We start from the raw sequence: 22613 nt of genomic DNA on the forward strand, positions 1-22613 counted from the left end.
GGAGACTAGGACCTGTGGACACAGCCTTAGAATTAGAGGGGGTAAATTCAGAACAGAAATGCGGAGACATTTCTTCAGCCAGAGAGTGGTGGGCCTGTGGAATTCATTGCCACAGAGTGCAGTGCAGGATGGGACGCTAAATGTCTTCAAGGCAGAAATTGATAAATTCTTGATGTCACAAGGAATTAAGGGCTACAGGGAGAATGCGGGTAAGTGGAGTTGAAATGCCCATCAGCCATGATTGAATGGCGGAGTGGACTCGATGGGACGAATGGCCTTACTTCCGCTCCTATGTCTTATGGTCTTATTAATAAGCTACGAGTCCACAGTGTTGGGTAATATATTAGCTTGGATAGAAGTTTGGCTAACTAAAATAAGACAGGGTTGGGATAGATTCCTGGATCATTGAGACCTCTATAAGCAGGACAGTCTGCACCTGAAACAGAGTGGGACTAATATCCTAGTGTTGTTGGAAGAAGTTTAAACTAGCTCAGCAGGGGAAGAGGACATAGTGCATTAGTTTAGTAGCAACACAGCATTACCTAGAAAAGGAACCAATGCAGAGTGAATTCAGCCATGTTGTGTCTCAAGAGAATAAGGCAAGGCTGGATGGTCTTTATTTAATTCTAGGCATATAAACAGTAAGACAGATGAGTTAAGGGCATGGACTGATATGTGGAACTGTAATGTTATTGCCATCACAGAGACATAGTTGTGGGTGGAACAAGACAAACAACTCAATGATCCAGGATATAGGATCTTTGTGCAGGATGGTGGAGGGAGCAGAAGTGGTGGTGGTGTCATATTATCAATTAAGGAGTCAGTTGCTGAGTAAGGAGGTATGACATCTTGGAAGGGTTGTCAAATAAAGCTTTGTGGGCAAAATTTAAGAATAAAAAGGAGGCAGTCACACTAATAGGGTGTATTATAGGCCCCCAAACAGCAGGTAACACAGGAGCAGATATGTAGTCAATTCACCAAGGCGTTTAAAAATAATAACAGGATAATTATATTAGAGGATTTCAACTACTCCAGTGTTAGTTTGGATAATCATAGTAGAAAGAGTTTCGAGGGAGCAGACTTCTTGAAACATACGCAGGAGAATTTCTTATATGAACATGTAGATGATCCTCAAAGGGATGGTACAGTGCTGGACCTAATTCTAGGAAATGAAGATGGATAGATGTTTGCGGTGACAGTAGGGGAGCATTTTCATGACAGCAACAACAACATTGTGTGTTTTTTTCTGGAAAAGGAGAAAACTAGTTTGCAAATAAAAGGTTTTGGATTGGAGTAAGGCAGATTTTATAAAAATAAGGCAGGATCTGACCAAAATAGATTGGGAAGTTACTTGAGGGTAAATCAACAACAGAACAATGAGAGGTGTTCAAAAAGGTACTGCGGAGATTTCAGTTCAACATGTTTCCTTTAGGCTGAAAAGTAAAGTGACAGCCCAGAGAAGCCTGGATGTCTATGAATATTCAGAACTGGAAAAAGAGGAAAAGAGAGACATATAACAGGTACAAAAGGAGCAAAGCAACGGAGCCCCAAATATAGGAAGTTGTGGTTGTAGCAGTGGGTTTGGTTGGAATAGTATACTTGGGCAGAATTGGAAAATTAGGAATTCTAGCTCCTGTGTCTACTTTTGGGAGAACTCACAACTTCACTCTTGTTACAATGCTTTCACTTTATATTGAAGTGCTTTTCTACCTGTGTGCATATGATCACTTCTGGTGTGTCTCAAGCAACATTCCATATCCCTTCCATATATTATCCATGTGCTGTTCCATGGCAACATCTTCTGCAATCAGATTCCACTTACACGCTGATAACATTTAACTTCTAACTCTCTGCCACCAGAATTGTTTCTGTATTATTCGCTTGTCTTTGCAGCTCTCTTGAGTGAGACCAAATTTCCTATACTTTTGTGACAACCACATCAAAGCTGTCTTCAGATTGGCTGGATAGTTGGAAGTGAGGAGGAAAATCTTAGGTTATAGGAGGATATAAATGGATTGGTCAGATGGATAGGTCAGTGGCAGATAGAATTTAACTCTGATAAATATGAGTTGGTGCATTGCAAGAGAAGCAACAAGACAAAGGAGTACTCGATGACTGGCAGGACACTAGGAAGCTCAGAGAGATCTTGGGGAGCTTATCCTGAGATTTGTCAAAGTGGCTGGGTAGGTTAATAAGGTAGTTAAGAAGATTCTTATAAGAACAGAGAGATTATGTTGGAGCTGTACAGAACTTTGGTCAGGCTGAATGTTACTTGAGATGGAGCATTTCAAGTGAAGAGATGCTGAATAAGCTCAGGTTGTTTATTTTGGAGCAGAGAATGTAAGATTATAAAGGTCATGGAAAGGGTCCAATAGAAAGCCTAGCTCCCCCTAATCAAAGAGTCAAGAACAAGTCGGCACACTTCTAAAGTGAAAGGGAGGAGGTTTCGGGGGAATTTGAGGATCTTATTTTCACCCAGATAGTGGTGGAGGTCTGGTGTGCATGCCTGGTAGGATAGTTGTGGTGGGTAACCTTACGACATTTAAAAAGTACTTGGATGAGCACTTGATGTGTCATAACCTTCAGGGTATGGACTTAATATGGTAAAGTGGGATTAGTGTAGATAGTAGTGTTTCTAATAATGGTACAGACTCAATAGACTGAAGGGCCTCTTCTGGATTGTATGATTCTATAATTCTAAGGGGGCATATTTAGGATGGAAACCTGTAACTATGGAGTGCCACGGGTATCAGTGCTGGGATCATAATTATTTGCAATGTATGTTATTGACTTGGACAAGAGAAGTAAATGTACTATAGCCAAGTTTGAGGACGATGCAAAACATAGACGGGAAGACATTTGGTGAAGATAACACAGTCTACACAGGAATATAGATAGGTTAAATGAGAGGGTAAAAGCTTGGCAAATGGAATATGATTTTGGAAAATATGAGGTTATGTATTTTGACGGCAAGAATAGAGGAGCTGAATATTAGTTAAATTGCATAAGACTGCAGAAAGCTGCAGCACAGAGAACTTTGATGGCCTTCATGCATGAATCATAAAATGCTAGCATTCAAGTTCACCTGATAATAGGGAATGCTAGCCCTTATTCCAAAGAGAATAGAGTATATAAACATTTGGAAGTCTGTATAAAACTACAGGAGGCACTAGTTGGACAATATCTAAAATACCGTGAAGTTTTGTCCCCTTGTGTAAGGAAAGATATACTGGGATTGGAAGCAGTCCAGAGAATGTTCACTAAGTTGACCTTGGACATGGATGATTTTCTTATGAGGAGATATTGAGTAGGTTGAGCCTGCATTGATTGGAATTTAGAAGAATGAGAAGTGACCTTATTGAAACATATAGGATTCTTGTGCAGCTTGACAGAGTAGATGCTGAGAAGGTGTTTCCCTTTGTGGGAGAGGCTAAGACCAGACAGCACAATCTCAGAGGCAAAAGTGAGGACTGCAGATGCTGGAGATCAGAGTCGAGAGTCTGGTGCTGGAAAAATACAGCAGGTCAGGCAGCATCCGAGGAGCAAGAGCATAGACGTTTCAGGCATAAGCCCTTCATTTGGAAAATGGATTTTCCTGATGAAGGGCTTATGCCCGAAACATCAATTCTCCTGCGCCTCAGATGCTGCCTGACCTGCTGTGCTTTTCCAGCACCACACTCTCAGCCTTGAGGATTATCAAATCAACCACGGTTTCATTGAATGATTGGCAGAACAGAACCAATGGGACAAATGGCCTACTTCTGCTCCTATAATTTACAGTTTATTATTGCATTTTTTTAATTGGATAAATCCTGAACCACTCTTTCATTTTTCCTTTAATTTTGGCATATATTTTCCTTCAAATCTCCACCTGTGAACTAACTGAGGGTATACTTACATCTATTAACATCATGGTCAATTAATAACATTCTGTCATAATTACATGGCTAATAAGGTTAAAGTGGGTAGATTTATCAATTCTACATATTTGGTAACACATATTGAAAACTGCAATGTTACCACCTACCATCTGTCAAATTAAGAGTAAACGTTACAGAAATCATTGCCTTCTCCTTTGACAGTCAGATGTTCAAGGAAATTCTAGTTTCCTGCTTTTTGTTAAAAGATCTCAGTTCATATATGAGGGCCAGTGGTTGGGCCAACCATGTGCCAGAACCTGCAGATTATCCAGCACATGTCTTTCAGATAAGAAACTCAACCAAAAGATGCAGTTTAAACTTCAAGTGGCTTATTACTGCAGGATGAGTGAGATTGTCTGTTGCATCAGCAAGCATTCCACATCATCTCAATTTAAGAAAGATTCTTTATTCTTTACCCTGCCACTTCCTTAACAGTGAGGAGAATGATTATTCCAACCCACCAACAATTTGACACTCTTTTCTTCGAAGTACAAACATCATGCCAGAGGCAAACAGTATCAGTCAGCTTGAAAATTGACTGCTAGTTTTCAATGAACAAATGTTAAAATTTGAATTTTAAGTGGTCTTGCACAAGGTTGAAAGAACTTAGCAATTATGTCTTCATTTGTCTCAAATTAGTTTAGCAGTTTGCAACATTCCTTCTCAAAAATTTGGTGTAATGTTACATTGTCTCAATGAGGAGACCAAATATAGAGACAATATTTTATTACAGCAATTGTTACTGGTGTAGGTGGTTCTTTAGCAAGATCTTTCAATCTTTAATGTCATGTAACAAACAACAGCAGGTAAAATCAAAGCCATTTGGGTCTGCATGTAATTACACACTAGGGTTGCTGATGTCACTAAGCTTGTTTCCATGCAATCATACTAAAAGATAATGTGCAGTTTGCACATTCTCCCTGTGTCTGCGTGGGTTTCTCCTGGGTGCTCCAGTTTCCTCCCACATGCTAAAGATGTGCAGGTCAGGTGAACTGGCCATCTTGAATTGCCCATAGTGTTAGGTGCATTAGTCAGAGGGAAGTGGGTTTGGGTGGGTTACTCTTCGGAGGGTCAGTGTGGACTTGTTGGGCCGAAGGGCCTGTTTCCACATTGTAGGGAATCTAATCATCTAATCATAACCAGACAGTTTTCTGGCAAGGTGGAGAGAGAGCACGTCAAGAGACAGGTTTAAGGGAGTATAGATGGGGTGTGGGTTAGAGAGTGAGGGCCTTTGGGAGGGAGAAACTCAAAGAGGGGGATACTCAGAGTGTTCTTTGGTGATTGAAGTAGCACATCTTGTAGATGGTACACACTCTTGCCATTGTGGTCAGTGGTAGAGGAAATTGATGTTGAAGGTTTTAGATAGGTTGTCAATGAAGGGCACAGCTTCATCCTGGATGGTGTTGTTTGAGCTGTACTCATCCAGGCAAGTGAACAGTAGCCCATCACAATCTTGACTTATTCCTGGTGGTTAGTCTGTGCGGAGTCAGGAGTTGAATTCCTCATCACAGAATTCCATAATGACCTGCTCTTATAACTACTGTATTTATTTGATTAGTCCAGTTCAGTTTCTGGTCAGTGATAACCTCCAGGATGTTGAACATGGGAAATTCAGTGATCATAATGCATCTGAACATCAAGTTATCAGCCTGAGCCAGGTTCTGCCTGCATCTGGTATTGCTTCAGTATCTGAGGAAGTGCGAATGGCGCTAAACATTGATAATTACTCAATGTTCATCTCCACCTCTGATCTTGGTGGGGGATGGTTAGCGACGAAGCAGATGGAGATGGTTGGGCACAGAACACTATTCTCCTGGATGTCCTGGAGCGGAGATGACTGACCTCTTAACAATCACAATCATTTTCTTATGTACCAGGTGTGACTCCAACCAATGTAGAGCTTTCTCCTGATTACTATTGACTCTAGCTTGACTGGCTCTCCTTCATGTCACACTGAGTCAAATGATGCCCTGCTATCAGGAGAAATCACTATCACTTCCCTTTTCAAGTTCAACTACTTTGCTAATTTTTGAACTAAAGCTGTAATGCAGCCTGGCAGAACCCAAACTGAGAGTCAGTGAGCAGGCTATTGCTGAGTATGTGCCACTTGACAGTACCTTGGATTAAAATTTCAATTACTGAGCCAAAAAGTCTCAGATTGTGGTTAAATGCAGCCTTTGCTATTGGTGGCCCCCCATCTCAAGAATGCTCAGTCTCGAGTTGTTGAATGTTTGAAACTGATCCCATTCAGTGGTATGGACACACAATATGTTGGAGTGTATCCTAGTATTTTATCTCCATGAGGATTGTGCAGCTCATGCTGATACTTTCATGGACAGCTGCATCCATTACAAGTAAATTGGTCATGTTCCAGTCATGTACGTTTTTCCTCTACATGCTTGCATTACTATCTGCTGCTGACCCAGTCTACATCCTTTAGGTCTTGGCAAAATAGGTCATAGTAGGCTACCAGGCTACTCTTGGTGATGGACACAGATATTCCCACATTTTGTTTCCTTGTTACCCTCAATGCATTTAATATGATGTTTGACAAGAAGAAAAGATTTGTTATCAGAAGGAGGATGCTCTAGGTGGTACTCAGTAGGAAGTTTCCTTGTCCACGTCTGACCTGACATCATGAAACTTTGTGGGGTCTTGATTCAACATTAAGGACTGCAAAGGCAACTCCTCCCTTCCTGCCTCCTTCAGTGGCAGGTATCTGAATCGTTGTAATGTATGATGCCATGAGTATGCCTAATTCAAGGTACTGCTTGACTAGTTTGTGCATCAGCTCTTCTTATATTGGCACAAAACCCCACGTTAGTAAGGAGCATCATACAGGGTTAACAGGGCTGAATTTGCTGCTGTCATTTCCATTGCCCTGATCAATGTGGGTGGTCTGCCTGGTTTCATTGCTTTTATTAGATTTTGAAGCACTTAGATATAACTGAATGATTTTCTAGGGCTTCACTAGGCCTCTTTTTAGAGGGCTAGGTAAAATTGGCAGGTTTTGCTCCCCTAAAAGAAAGGCATTAGTGAACCAGGGATGGGTTTTTATGTCAATCATAATGTTTTCATGGTCACCAGTAGACTAGCATTTAAGTTTAGATTTATTACTGAATTCCAATTTCACAATTTGCCATGGTGGGATTCAAACCCATGTCCCTAGAATAGTAACACAAAAACAAAAATTGTTGGAGAAACTCAGCAGGTCCAGCAACATCTTGGAGAGAAAGCAGAGTTAATGTTTTGGATCCAATGATCCTTCTTCAGAACCATTCAGAAAAAAGGGTCACTGGACCCAAAACATGAACTCTGCTTTCTTTCCACAGATGCTGCCAGACCTGTTGAGTTTCTTCAGCAATTTCTGCTTTTGTTTCAGATTTCCAGTACATGCTGTTCTTTGTTTTGTTTTCCTGAAAATATTAGCCTGGACCTCTATATTACTGGTTCAATATAACTATTCCTCTGCTTTCCTTTATTGGGAGAAGGGTAAATGGTTATTGAGAAAGAAGGTCATGGTGGATGAAAATGAAAGGAACATGTTTAAAGAAAGTTAGATAGCTTTTTTTCTGTTTATATAACAAGAAGGACAGAAATGGGGATTGAATATTTTAAAATAGAATGAAGCCTGAACAGTTCACAAATACATTCTGAATGTAATATCAGTGGATAACACTTGTTTGGCAGCTTTTAAGTCACATACTTGTTAATACTATAGCTTTATTCAGTATGAATCTGGTTAATGCTTACAGAGCTAACGGTGGTAAGGCTGACCACAAGTTTGTTCTGTTTTGCAGAAAAATTACGATAAGATCACTAAATGCTTAACAATTGTGAGATATTTTCCTAAGTGCCTAACCCAGAAATAATTTGCATAGAGTTTTAGGTAATTCCACTTCTGACGTGGTACTTTTAGGTAAAATATTGGAAAGGAGCACAAGTCAGTATTGAAAACCTGGCACAAATGAGCCCTGCTGGCTTGTAAAAGGGAGTTCTGATGATGTACTTAAATTTCAACCAAATACAAAATAACAATTTGCAGCTGAGCTAAGTTTTTACTTTGCAATGAGATAAAGGAACTAATAACCTTTTAACTCGGTTGCATTAAATAATTAATCATTGAAAGGTCATTTACTGATTGCTGTATTATTGCCAAGTGTCTAGATTGCTGTAGTTGAAGAACACGAACATTTAAAGAAATAACTGAGTAATCAAGAGTTTCTTTTGTGTTTGTCATCTCCTTAATGATAGATCCAAGTACTTACTCAGCCATTTTACAGCACTGTCTACATCCGGGCAAAGCCAACTGTATTTATTTATGATTAATGATTAACTTCAAGGAAAAAGCTTCAGGATGATCATTTCAGCTTCTTCACGGTCATGTGCTGACAGACAGCAAGCTGGTTTGAAGTGTGTCTACTTCAACGCCAGAAGTATCCGAAATAAGGTAGATGAGCTTGCAGCATGGATAGGTACCTGGGACTTCGAGGTTGTAGCCATTTCGGAGACATGAATAGAGCAGGGTCAGGAATGGATGTTGTAGGTTCCAGTGTTTAAATTTTTCATTAAGAACAGGCAAGGCAGTAAAAGAGAAGAATGGGCTGAGAAGTGGCAGATGGAGTTTAATTCAGATGAATGCGAGGTACTGCATTTTGGGAAAGCAAATCTTAGCAGGACTTATACACTTAATGGTAAGGTCCTAGGGTTGCTGAACAAAGAGACCTTGGAGTGCAGGTTCATAGCTCCTTGAAAGTGGAGTCGCAGGTAGATGGGATAGTGATGAAGGAGTTTGGTATGCTTTCCTTTATTGGTCAGAGTATTGAATACAGGAGTTGGGAGGTCATGTTGCAGCTGTACAGGACATTGGTTAGGCCACTGGTGGAATATTGCGTGCAATTCTGGTCTCCTTCCTACCGGAAGGATGTTGTGAAACTTGAAAGGGTTCAGAAAAGATTTAAAAGGATGTTGCTGGGGTTGGGGGATCTGAGCTACAGGGAGAGGCTGAACAGGCTGGGGCTGTTTTCCCTGGAGCGTCGGAGGCTGAGGGGTCACCTTCTAGAGGTTTACAAAATTATGAGGGGCATGGATAGGATAAATAGATAAAGTCTTTTCCCTGGGGTCAGGGAGTCCAAAACTAGAGGGCATAAGTTTAGGATGAGAGGGGCAAGATATAAAAGAAACCTAAGGGGCAACTTTTTCATGCAGAGGGTGGTACATGTATGGAATGAGCTGTCAGAGGATGTGGTGGAGGCTGGTACAATTGCAACATTTAAGAGGCATTTGGATGGGTATAGAATAGGAAGGGTTTGGAGGGATATGGGTCGGGTGCTGGCAGGTGGGACTAGATTGGGTTGGGATATCTGGTTGGCATGGACGGGTTGGGCCAAAGGGTCTGTGTCCATGCTGTACATCTTTATGACTCTCTGACTCTAAGAGGGGGAGGTGTGGCTTTGTTAGTCAAGGATAATATAAAGGTGGCTGGAAGAACTTTTGATGAGGACTCGTCTACTGAGGAAGTATGGGCTGAGGTTAGAAACAGGACAGGAGAAGTCACACTGCTGGGGTTTTTTTATAGGCCTCCGCAGAGTTCCAGGGAGGTGGAAGAAAGTATTGGTAAGATGATTCTGGGCAGGAGTGAAAGAAACAGGGTGGTCGTTATCGGGGATTTTAACTTTCCCAATATCGGCTGGAAATGCTATAATTCTAGTACATTGGATGGATCAGTTTTTGTCCAATGTGTACAGGAGGGTTTCCTGACACAGTATGTCGAAGGGCCAACAAGAGGGGAGGCCACACTTGGTAATGAACCAGGCCAGGTGTTTGATTTAGTGGTAGGTAAGCACTTTGGACAGAGTGACCATAATTCAGTTACATTTAGTTTAACAATGGAAAGGGATAGGTACATGCCACAGGGCAAGAGTTATCGATGGGGCAAGGGCAATTATAATGCGATTAGACAAGACTTAGGATGCATAGAATGGGGTAGTAAAATGCAGGGGATGGGGACAATTGAAATGTGGAGCTGATTTAAGGAACAGATATTGTGTATCCTTGATAGGTATGTGCCTGTTTGACAGGGAGGAAGTATAAGGTAAGGGTTTACTACAGAACTTGCATCTCTTGTTCAGCTGAAGAAGGAGGCTTATGTGACGATGAGATGAGATGGTTCAGATGAAGCGATGGACAGTTACAAATTAACTAGGAAGGATTTAAAGAGAGAATTAAGAAGAGCAAAGAGAGGACATGACCAGTCTTTAGCAGGTAGAATAAAGGAGAACCCTAAAGCTTTCTGTAGGTATGTGAGGAATAAAAGGATGACTAGGGTAGGAATAGGACCAGTCAAAGACAGAAGTGGGAAGTTGTGTGTGGGCCCTGTGGAAATCACAGAATATTTCTGAACGGTTTTCACTCAAGAAAAGGATAATATTTAGAGGAGAAGAATGAGATACGAGCTATGAGACTCGAAAGGAAGAGGTGTTATCAATTCTAGAAGGATTGAAAGTAGACAAGTCCCCTGGGCTGAATGGGATTTATCCAAGAATTCTCTGGGAAGCTAGGGAGATGATAGCAGAGCCTTTGGCTTTGATATTTGAGTTGTCATTGTTTTCGGGTTTAGTACCAGAGGACTGGAGGATTGCAAATGTTGTGCCCTTGTTCAAGAAGGGCAGTAGAGATGACCCAGGTAATTACAGACCAGTAAGCCTTACGTCTGTTGTAGGAAATGTTTTGGAAAGGATTATAAGAGATAGGATTTATAATCATCTAGCAGGTAACAACTTGACTTCAGATAGTCAACATGGTTTTGTCAAGGGCAGGTCATGTCTCACAAACCTCATTGTGTTTTTTGAGAAGGTGACCAAGCATGTGGATGAGGGTAGGACGGTTGACTTGGTGTACATGGATTTCAGTAAAGCTTTTGATAAGGTTCCACATGGTAGACTGTTGGAGAAAATGCAGAGACATGGGATTGAGGGTGATTTAACCATTTGGATTAGAAACTGGCTTTCTGAAAGAAGGCAGCGAGTGGTGGTTGATGGAAAATATTCAGCCTGGAGTCCAGTTACTACTGGTGTGTCACAAGGATCTGTTTTGAGACCACTGCTGTTTGTAATTTTTATAAATGACGTAGACGGAGGCATAGGTGGATGGGTTAGTAAATTTGCAGATGACACTAAAGTTGGTGAAGTAGTGGACAGTGTGGAAGAATGTTGCAGGTTGCAGAGGGACTTGGATAAACTGCAGAATTGGGCTAAGAGGTGGCAAGTGGAGTTCAATGCAGCTAAATATGAGGTGATTCACTTTGGGAAGAATAACAGGAAGGCACAATACTAGGTCAATGGAAAGATTCTTTGTAGTGTCAATGTGCAGAGGGATCTTGGGTGTCCATGTACATAGATCCCTGAAAGTTGCACCCTGGTTGATAATGCTATTAAGGCAAACAATGTATTAGGTTTTATTGGTCGAAGAATTGAGCTCCGAAGCCGTAGTGTCATGCTGCAACTACACAATGCGGCCGCATTTGGAATGTTATGTACAGTTCTCATCACTCCATTAGAGGAAAATACGTGGAAACAGTGGAAAAAGTGCAGAGGAGACTTACCAGGATGTTGCCTGGTCTGGAGGGAAGGTCTTTTGAGGAAAGGCTGAGAGGCTTGGGTCTGTTCTCATTGAAAAGAAGAAGGCTAAGATGATCAGAGGATTAGATAGGGTACACGGAGAAAGTCTTTTTCCTAGGATGATGATGTCAGCTTGCACGAGGGGGTTTAACTACAAATTGGGCGGTGATAGATTTAAGACAGATGTCAGAGGCAGGTTCTTTACTCAGAGAGTGGTAAGGGTGTAAAATGCCCTGCCTGCCAATGTAGTTAACTCAGTCACATTAGGGAGATTTAAACAATCCTTGGATAAGCACATGGTTGATGATGGGATCATGTAGGGGGATGATCCTCGATGAGTTCACAGGTCAGCACAACATTGAGGGCTGAAGGGCCTGTTCTGCACTGTATTGTTCTATATTCTATGTTCCTGAATCATTTACTCACCAATTCTCTGCTTCTTCCTCCTTAAGTAGTAATCTTTGCTCAGATGTGGCTCCATGCCTGGAATTTCCCACTACCTTTCACTAATAGCTATACTTAAAATAGAATGTTACAGTGCAGTACAGGCCCTTCAACCCTTGATGTTGCACCGACCTGTGAAAGTAATCTGATGCCCATCTAACCTACACCATTTCATTATTATTCATATGTATGTCCAATGCCCATTTAAATGCCCTTAACTTTGGTGAGTTTACTACTGTTGCAGGGAGCCCGTTCCATGCCCCTACTACTCAGTGAAGAAACTACCCCTAATACTTGTCCTAAATCTATCACCCCTCAATCTAAAGCTATGTTAGCCTTCACCATGTGAAGAAAAGGCTCTTACTGTCCACCCTATCTACCCTCTAATTATCTTGTACGTCTCGATTAAGTCACCTCTCAACCTTCTTCTCTCCAATGATAACAGCCTCAGTTCCCTCAGCCTTTCCTGGTAAGACCTTCCTTCCATACCAGATAACAAATCTCTGAACCCTTTCCAAAGCTTCCACCTCCTTCCTGTAATGCAGTGACCAGAACTGTACACAATAGTCCAGGTGCAGTCTTACTAATGTCTTGTACAGTTGAAGCATGATCTCAAGGTCTGAACCTCAATCCCCTTACCAATAAACGGCAACACAACCCTATCAATCGTAGCAACTTTCAGGGATTTATGCACCTGGACATAGAGATCTCTCTATTCATCTATACTGCCAAGAATTTTACCATTAACCCAGTACTCTGCATTTCTGTTACTTCTTCCGAAGTGAACTATTCACACTTTTCTGCATTAACCTCCAGGTGCCACTTCTCAGCCCAGCTCTGCATCTTATCTATGTCCCTCTGTAACCCACAACATCCTTTGGCACTATCCACACCTCTGCCTACCGTGATGTCATCCGCAAATTTACTAACCCATTCTTCTATGCCCTCATCCGGATCATTTATAAAAACGACAAACAGCAGTGGCCCCAAAACAGATCCTTGTCGTACACCACTGGTAACTGAGCTCCAGGATGAACATTTCCCATCAACCACCACCCTCTGTCTTCTTTCAGCTAGCCAATTTCTGAACTAAATCACCTTCAAACCCAAAATTCCATATTTTGTGCAATAGCCTACCGTGTGGAACCATATCAAATGCCCTACTGAAGTCCACTATTCTATCTCGCTGTGACTCCACTTTCAAGGAATTATGAACCTGCACCCCAGAGACTTGTTGTTCAGCAACACTGCCCAGGACTTTAGTGGGATATATTCAGAAAAGTCTTCGGGAGAAGGTGATCATCTTTAAAGACACAGGTAGTGGGATTTATTTCATAAAGCCATTAAAGAAAAGGGGAACCAATTATTAGGCCCCCAAATGGCAGATATCAGCAACTGTATTTGCCAAAAGGACAGACTCATCCATTTTATTTGTATAAAGTGGGAATCCCACATTTTATTTGCATAAAGTGGGAATGCTCCATTTTTATTGCATGCAGTGTCAGCATGCAATAGCAGTATTGTTGTACCATAGGACTGAGATCTTTTAAAGCAATTCAAATTAGTATTCACACTTAGAAAACTTGGCAGCAGAAATAATATTGCTAGAGAAACAAGCTTATCTGCAACACCACCTTCCTGTTTCTTTCTCTGTGATTTTCGATTCTATAACTAAAAATCAGTCTACCCCAGCCTTAAAATACTTAATAACAAATCCTCTACAACCCTCTGTGGTAAAGAATTCCACAAATTCTTTACCCTTGGAGAAGAAATTCCTCCTCATCTATGTTTTACTTTGGCCACCACTTACTCTGAGATTATGGCCTTTGGTCCTCAAGTCTGCCAAAAAAGGGGATCTATACTATATTGTAGGTATGGTCTGACCGGTACTTTATATAGTTTTAGGAAGACTTGCTCATTCTTATATTCCATTTCCTTAGAAATAAAAGGCAACATTCTATTTGCCTTTCCAATTACCTGCTGAACTTGGATGCTAACTTCTTACGATTTGTGCACAAGGATCCCCAAATCTCTCTGTGCTGCAGCTTTCTACATTCTTTCTTCATTTAAATAACATTAAGCTCTATTCTTCCTGCCAAAGTTCATAACCTCATATTTTCTCATGTATATTCCATCTGCCACTTGTATGCCCATTCATTTAAACTGTCTGTGTCCATGTAGATTCATAGTATAAACTCATCATTTGTCTTCCCATCTTACAAGAAAAACCAAAGGAATTCGGAGGATAAATAGGTGATCCAAGCCAAGAGTTTTGGCAAGAAGGCATTTATATCCATGGACCTCTTCCAAATTTTAAGTTTGCAAAGGAGGCAATTCTCACTACGTTATCAGATAGTGTACTATAGCAGAAGAAAAACTATTTGCAGCCTACAACAGTGCAATCACACAGATTATAGGTGTGGTGCATAGTTCACAGGTTAACAACATGGTCAAAAAGAAATTACCTGGTCCAGAGATCCAGGATATTATCAAAAAGAAATTGTCTGGTTTGTAGATCCAGAATACTGTTCCAAAAAACTGATTGGTTCAGAGATTAGGGATACTGTCAAAAAGGAATTGTCTGCTTCAGAAATCCAGGATAATGCAAAAAAGAAAGCACCAGTTTCAACAACACAGTCACCATCCTCAAATGACTTTCAAAAGATTAAAGATCTTTTAGAGATTGTGATGGAGCATTTCTCAGTTTTAGTAGGAAAGTCCTCTGCAAAGGAAATCTAAGAAATTAAAGGTTAAGGGATCCAGCTTTACAGACTTACAAGAACAGTAGCAGAATCAGCAATCTTCAACCTAGAAATATACTTGTCTTCAAGGAGGAGAACATATTCTGGCATAATAATGAAATGTCCAAACAACCGGCATTTGTGAAATCAGAGACTTTGCAGGAGGCGATGCAGTCATAAATGCAATTATATCCAAAAATGTACAAATATTAATGATGGGACAAAAGCTTGGAGGGAGATATTTTATGTAGATGTAGGGCTCTGAAAGAATTAATGCTGAAGAGTGCATTCAGAGTACCTGATATGTTGATGCCATAAGGGCCTCAAAGGAGTTAGACCCAATTCTGAGATCTCCCTCAATGTCTTAGTAACAATGTCTATCTTATCAACATGACCTACATCTGATTGCTATTGGCGATAAACTACCGTTTAAGACAAGAGCCTCTTCTCATTGAATTACCAAATGGTTGTTATTCATCGCACTCAACCAGTCAGACCTTTCACATCTCAACCTAAAAGGAGGACGTGGGCAGTAAATTTATTTGATGTATCTTTCACCAAGGTGACTGAGGTGAGGATCCATTATACAACAATTTGGTTTCAAGCAAACCAGAAATGCTTCTAAAAATAATTGCAGACTGCTCCTTTAATAATTTGGTATTCAACAGTCCAGCCACACAGGGCAGGAAGATGTTGGTCAATTCTAAGACAGTGATGAGCTAATCTAGGGTAGTATCATAACTGGCTATGGAATGAGAAAATGAGCCATACTTCCTGCTTTTGACCATCATTGATGTCTCATGGAAATGTATGGACTGGAATTGAGAAAATTCTGTTGTGATGTTTCCTTTAATGGATTAGTCCGTCTCTCCTAAAGTTCGAGTGTGATGAACCACCCTAACAAATGCTGGATGATAACTGATACCTGTGGATCCCACCCAACCAATAAGATTATAATACCAAAGATCAGTTGAGAAACATCACAAGAAAAGACTTGTAAAATCAACAGTATAAATAAAATTGAAAGTTTCTCCTAGATAATTGAAGAAAATAATCACAAGGATTTTTCAGCAAAACAAGGTGCAGAAATTCCATAGGCTGTGGATATACAATATAGACAATGCTGCTTGGAAATAAAACAGGAGAAATGATGGCATTTCCTTACCTCCTTGCTCACACAGTTGTTGAACCAGGGCATCCTTGAATATGATCTGACCTCTTTGAGTAGCTGTGGCCCTTGTAAAATAAGATGGAAGAAAATGTATAAGTAACCTTGTCCAATATTTCTTAGGCCAGCAGAGTAAATCAAAATGTAACAATGGTACCTGCTGTTTAAGATAATGGTTCTAAAATGGCTAATGTTGGATACTCCATTAAATTCCACTCAATCTTGTCTGGAGTTGGGAAATTGGGAGAGTACCTCTAGATCTCAAACCTAATTTAAACTAAGTAGGCCCTTAGCCCCAGGCAGGGAAAGAGGATGGTGGCAGCTTCATTATGCCCACAAATAGCATAGTAGATACAATATCCAAAGCTCATGTTTCCCCAACCCCTGCAATGTCCCTTATATTTTGTAGTCAATTGTACAAAATTTCACCCTTGAAGAAAAGCAAGGCATTTAAAAAACTGTTTTCGTTTTTTCACACTTGACTTAAATTGTTTTTGAGGCAAGTTTGAGAGAGGCCAATTTCTCCACATGATTTAAAATTATCACACACAAAACAAACACATAAAATTAATAGTAATACAAAGTAGACCTGATTCCTGCCAGACTTTGTTTCTACTGAACAAGGCGGTTTCAATGAAATTAAATATTTCTTTTCTAGACTGGATACTGCCAACTGATAAGACAGGAATTGTCTAAAATCATATTATTTGGCACATCAAGCAGTGAATTCCTGTAGAGATTTAATCCAACATTGAGAAGTCTAACAGGCTGAATGTGACTCAGAGTTTGCACATGTCTAATGATTTCCAGAGTAATTTATGCTTTTCTTTGAACATTCCCTACTGATTCGATTCAAATTTGCTGTCATTTTAAACTCTGATCCAATGAACAAACTACAATGATGGAAATGTGACATTAAAGAAATAGTTGTTAACAACAGGCATGTACACATTTAAGAATCATAAGAACAGTGAGAGATACAAGGAGAAGGAGGCCATTTGTCTCTTGAGCCTTCTCTGCCATCCAGTAACATCATGGTTGATTTGACAGTAACTTTAAATCCACTTTGCTACGTTAATCCATCCATTTCCCCACCCCCTTTCACTGCCACCAGACCCCAACCTTTGATTGTCTCATTGATCAAAAACATATTTCACATCACTTTGAGTGTGTTTAATATGTTATGACAGTGATGGGAGGAATCCACTGGAGATCTAGCCCTATTATATTATCAGTTGCATCATGAATACGGATGTGTTGTTCAAGTCACCAAAATCACCAATTGCTTTTTTCTTGTGCAACTGTCCAAAATAAAAGAGTTTTTTTTAACCATGCTTCTTCAATGTGCTCAAAATAATTCATTTAATCCATTACAAGTAAGATTTTTTCCTAAAACAAATTGCAAACACAAGCTCTGATCTGGAATTAAAATTCCTTTCCCCTAACCCAAACACAACCACCTCACACAACACAAAAAAAAAAGTTTCTGCAGAGATGGTGGTTTAAAAACAAAGACAAAGGGTAAAACAGCCACGAGGACCACACCCTGAAAATGAGCAGTAGGATCTGATGATTTCTCATGGTCTAATTGAACTGCTGATGGTCATAAACTAAATGGACAAACTCCAGTTCTGATTGAAAACAAACTAGATTGGCGTCAACTTGGACTAGAGTCTTTGGCAACTGATGACAGTCCAGTTCTCTACATTTTACCCGGTAGTCAGAAATATTGTATTTTGAAACTTTATCAGGTTCTTAGGAACTTCTACTGAGAAAAGAATTTTAGGAGAGAGAGATTTTCAGCCTCAGGGCTTTCTTAGGTAGTTTAAACCAGAACATTTCAAATCCTGAAAAGGTTGCTCAGCAACCATTAGCATAGAGGCACCTGTAGTCTTTCCAGGTTTTCTAATAACTAAAGGCCATAAACACCTCCTAGAAAGCTCTGCTTGCTTTTTCTCTGAAGCTATTTGATTCTTCGACACATAACTGCTGGCTTATGGCACATATGAAGCTGTTGGCTTCATTCTTTGGTAAAACTAAATAGCAAACGCTTTTCAATCCGGAAACTGTCTGAACAGTTCCATACATTTCAAATGCTCACGTTGTTCTTAAATGTAAATATATATTCCTTACAAATGACACAGCTCCATTGCTGTCTGTGAAAAGGCATTCCAAAGACAAATGACACTCTAACAGAAGAAATCCTCTTCATCTCCATCTTACATGGGAAAACTTTAATTTTAAAATGTGCTCTAGATCTAGATTCCCATGATGGGAAACATGCCCTCAGTATCCATCCTGTCAGGTCACATCAAAATCTTATATGTTTCAATAAGATCATCTCTCATTTTTTCAAACTCCAATGAACATGGGCCAAACCTGCTTAACTTTTCCTAAGAAGGCAGCATCTTCATCCCAGAAAACAGCCAGTGAATCTTCTCTGAAGTACTCTCGGTACAGAGTCGAGAGTGTTGTGCTGGAAAAGCACAGCAGGTCAGGCAGCATCCGAGGTGCAGGAGAATCAACATTTTGGGCATAAGCCCTTCACCAGGAATGAGGCTTCATTCCTGGTGAAGGGCTTATGCCCAAAACTTCAGTTATTCTGCTCCTTGGATGCTGCCGGACCTGCTGTGCTTTTCCAGCACCACACTCTCGACTGATCTCCAGCATCTGCAGTCCTCACTTTCTCCTGGTACTCCAGGTACAACTTGATACAGCACTAAGTACAGATGAAACTTTAAAAGTCTGAGTTTTGACCTTCAATCTGACTCACTTTCAGGTTTCATACAGACAGGGCAGGAGATAGGGAGCCAACCCACTCACAGGAGACAGGTTGACAACTTAATTTTAATGAGGCTGTAACCCATTTTGTTAGCTTTACAGTTGGCAACCAGGATTTCTAAGCGTTGAGCAGTACAACAGCTAAAAGGAGGCTGGAATAACTTAAGGAGAAAGTAGAGCTTTCACAATGCTACATGTTGTTCAGTAGAATTTCAAGCATTTCTCAGACTTATGAGGTTCCCCTGATAAGACCACAAGACAACTCTAACCCTACATTACAAAATCCTTGAGTTTTGGGATAGAATCTACTTGGTCTTGGTTTAAACAGTTTCCTGCCCAATTGGAAATGGAGACTAGAAATCACAAATTTGTGGGTTTCAAAGCCAATGCTCCATTTCCCTATCCCAGACATACGCCATCCATCAATATCCAGGCTCTAATATTTATACAGAATATATATTAAAAATACTAACAGTATGAAGAGAATCTTCAGTACAACTATGCAAAATCATTAGATATTGCTCAATATAGGAACCACTGTGAGCTATCATTAATAAATAACTGTTGATCATATCTCCATGCACTATTTGTCAAAACATTCACAAATACTAACTTCTTAAAGAGCTGTTAAGTAATTACAAAAATATAATACTTTAGGATGGTCAATCTGGTTATTTATGCTGGCTAGATTCATAGATATGAACAATTAACTGATTAATAGTGATAGATATTACAGTGAGCATATCATTTGGAAAATTGAGGAAAGAAAATAATTCCTATCTGTGTATTTACCAAAACAGATCTCCATAGTGACAGACAGTGGGAATTCTGAGCCTCAATCAAATTCTGCAAAGTGTACGACAATGTATGTATGTTAGTCAGACATACATTGAACAAATTTGCACTTAATATGTGTCATGATGCTAGGGACAGACAGTGTGGATAAATGTAATCTGTCATATGAAAAAGTAAAAATATGACATTTTGATAACAAAACTTGTGCTTTTAGTTTATTTTTGCAAACAGAAAGTATCCTTTCCACTTATGTTTTATTCATCTACCTTTCAATATTTGGCAATCAGTTTGAGTAGTATTTGAGTTTTATCAAAACCAAATGTTGAATCAACAAATAAGAAGCATATGTTGCTGTGGAAAGGGACTGCCTTTGTACAAATACTGTTTCTTCTCATCTCCTCCAGTTTTTTAAAATCCTTGATGGTGCCTGCACCACTCACCTATATTTTTATAAACTGAAAATGTGTTGCTGGAAAAGCGCAGCAGGTCATGCAGCATCCAGGGAACAGGAGAATCGACATTTCGGGCATAAGCCCTTCTTCAGGAATCATTTATATTTTTATAAAGTAGTATAAAAAAGAAAAGATTCATAAATTTTCAGTAAAAAGAATTTGAATTACTAAGGCACTAACTGACTTCATACTGGAGATAAAACATTAAAGTGCTTTGGGATTTGCAAACACATTCATATTAGGGACAATTTGGAAAATTTGATCAGAAACATTGTCTCTTGACTCCTGTGTTTTTTTACACAGTCAGAATACTGGAATTTTAAGGCATTCTTGACTTTTGCACATGCTGGAATAGATTGATTTTGGAAGAATCTCAAGATCAGCCAAGTTCCTTTAAGAATCAGCAGCCTTTTGACAATGGAGCTGAGAGTTGATTTCCGTTTGAGTTACAAATGATCCCTGAGTCACAACGGACAAAAAGTCCCACTTTTGCCTCATACTGTATTACTAAAGTGACAAGAAATAGTGAAGATTGTGTGGAGAATTTACAAAAGTATAGCTTTTAGTATAACTTATATCTTCTAATCATGTATCTCTAAATAATGAAAAAAGTTGCCAAATATCTTTTCATTACAGAAATAGCCTTAAATTCTGATAGCCTTTAAGAGAATTCTAACATTATATTTATCAGTCCTGTTATAGACATCGATGGATTGTCGTACAGTTCTGTACTAATGGCTGCAGTAACTGAATCTGTAGGCTGTTCTCTCTGATAGGCGTTTGTGAGCTGATTAAAGTTGTGGTCATCAACTTGTGCTTTAATCAGCTCACAGTCTCTCTAATCCACTTCAGAACTTGCAACTTTAGATATCATAGCTACATCCAGAAATATCATAACATGCAGCAAAGATCAGACCTTTACTTCAGTAAATACTGATTATCTCAATTTCAAATTATAGAACAATGGCTGTAAAAGAAAAGCGTTAATATTGCGCGTGCTTTCTTGTCTGTCATTGTTATACCCTTTTATCAATCCACATGCTAATACTCAATTTTACATTTGAATTGTGATGTGAAAATTAAAGGATTACATTGGTCCTACTTTCGGCTGGCAGTATAACATTGCAAAATCAAATCAGTCAGCACTTATGCCACATTTGTATTATACTATGCTTAGACAATGTGATTCCAAAATAGTGGTCTGATTAAATTGCTAAAGATCTATGAAAAGAATAAATTTGCATTTACATGATACCTTATGAAAAACAGAGAAGAGATGATGAAAGATCAGTTAATTAGTTTTTGAAGGTGTTGATTGAGAACATTGGGGCATCTCCCTTCAAACAATGCTATCAAATCTTTTGCACTCACCTGTCTAACAAAAACAAACAGATGGTGCTTCAGTTTAACATAACAGATATTTGCCTAGATGATGTACTGTTTTAGTGTGGGAAATCTGGCTCAGATACTAGATTACATTCATCTAAATCAAATGGACTCTACCTAAAAACAGAAAATGCTGGAAATACCTAGCAGGTCTAATAGCATCTATAGGGAGAGAAAAATAGAACCAACACTTGAGGTCAGTTATCTATTTTCAGTAGCGCTAAGAATTACCGAGGTGAGGAGAGAACAGAAAAAAATTTCTGTCGCATTGATAGCCAGGACAAATTGAAGACATAAAAGCTGATGGTGTAAGACAAAATGAGATAGTAACTGGAGAAGAAAACAAAAGGTGGGTCCAAAGGAGATGTAAATGATAACAGCAGAATCATTACAAAAACCTACTGTCAAGAGAAATGAGCCAATAGTTATAATCTGATATGGTTAAACTCAAGGTAATGTTGTAACTCAATAAGTCTATTACTAGACTTTTCAGCTGATCCTGGCTTGGAAGGTAGCATTCAGATTACTTGCTCCAGCTCTAAAGCTGTGATATTGTGTATATTCTACACCTGGCATGATAAGAATTGAAAGAAGATTGCCAATATTTAAGTAAAAGGTAAAGGTAAAATTGCACATGTCTTACCAGACCATGGGGCTGCACTTTCATTAGACAGAGACAACTGTTGGTGGTTTAACCTGAGGGTCGCCATACCTCAGCAGGGGGAGAGGTTGAGAAGGAGAAGGAGAGTGGTTTGAGAAGGAGAGTGGTTTGCTAGCACTCTTCGGGGGGGTTTAAACTAATTTGGCAGGGGGATGGGATCCGGACTTGTAGTCCAGCAAGTAGGTTAGCTGTTTGTCAGGATGCCCAAGACTGTAGGGAGGCTGTGGAGAAGGTAGCACTGACAGGGACTACTTGCGGACACAGAGACGGGCTCAAGTGCGTATACATCAACGCAAGGAGTATCAGAAATAAGGTAGGTGAACTTAAGGCGTGGATCGGTACCTGGGACTACGATGTTGTGGCCATCACGGAAACGTGGATAGATGTGGGACAGGAATGGCGGTTGGAGGTTCCTGGTTACAGGTGTTTCAGTAAAATTAGGGAGGGTGGGAAAAAAGGAGGAGGGGTGGCATTGCTAATTAGAAATGCAGAAAGGAAGTTTGAGGGGGATCTGCCTCTGGAGGTAGTATGGGCTGAAGTCAGAAATAGGAAAGGTGCAGTCACCTTGTTGGGTGTTTACTAGAGGCCCCCCAATAGCAGCAGAGATGTGGAGAAACAGATGGGGAAACAGATTGTGGAAAGGTGC

The 22613-nt window shown here is 39.9% G+C and overlaps 1 protein-coding gene across 1 annotated transcript in view; it reads right to left on the bottom strand.

The window, feature by feature from the left end:
• The window catches only part of reln (reelin), a 387698-nt gene that overhangs the window by 258350 nt on the left and 106735 nt on the right, over window positions 1-22613 (bottom strand). Inside the window, exon 4 of the mRNA XM_043713852.1 lies at window positions 15890-15960. Coding sequence (XP_043569787.1) covers window positions 15890-15960 — 71 coding nt within the window. The remainder of the gene's footprint in view (window positions 1-15889; window positions 15961-22613) is intronic.

Source organism: Chiloscyllium plagiosum, chromosome 23, assembly GCF_004010195.1.
Source record: "Chiloscyllium plagiosum isolate BGI_BamShark_2017 chromosome 23, ASM401019v2, whole genome shotgun sequence".
Taxonomy (NCBI): Eukaryota; Metazoa; Chordata; class Chondrichthyes; order Orectolobiformes; family Hemiscylliidae; genus Chiloscyllium; species Chiloscyllium plagiosum.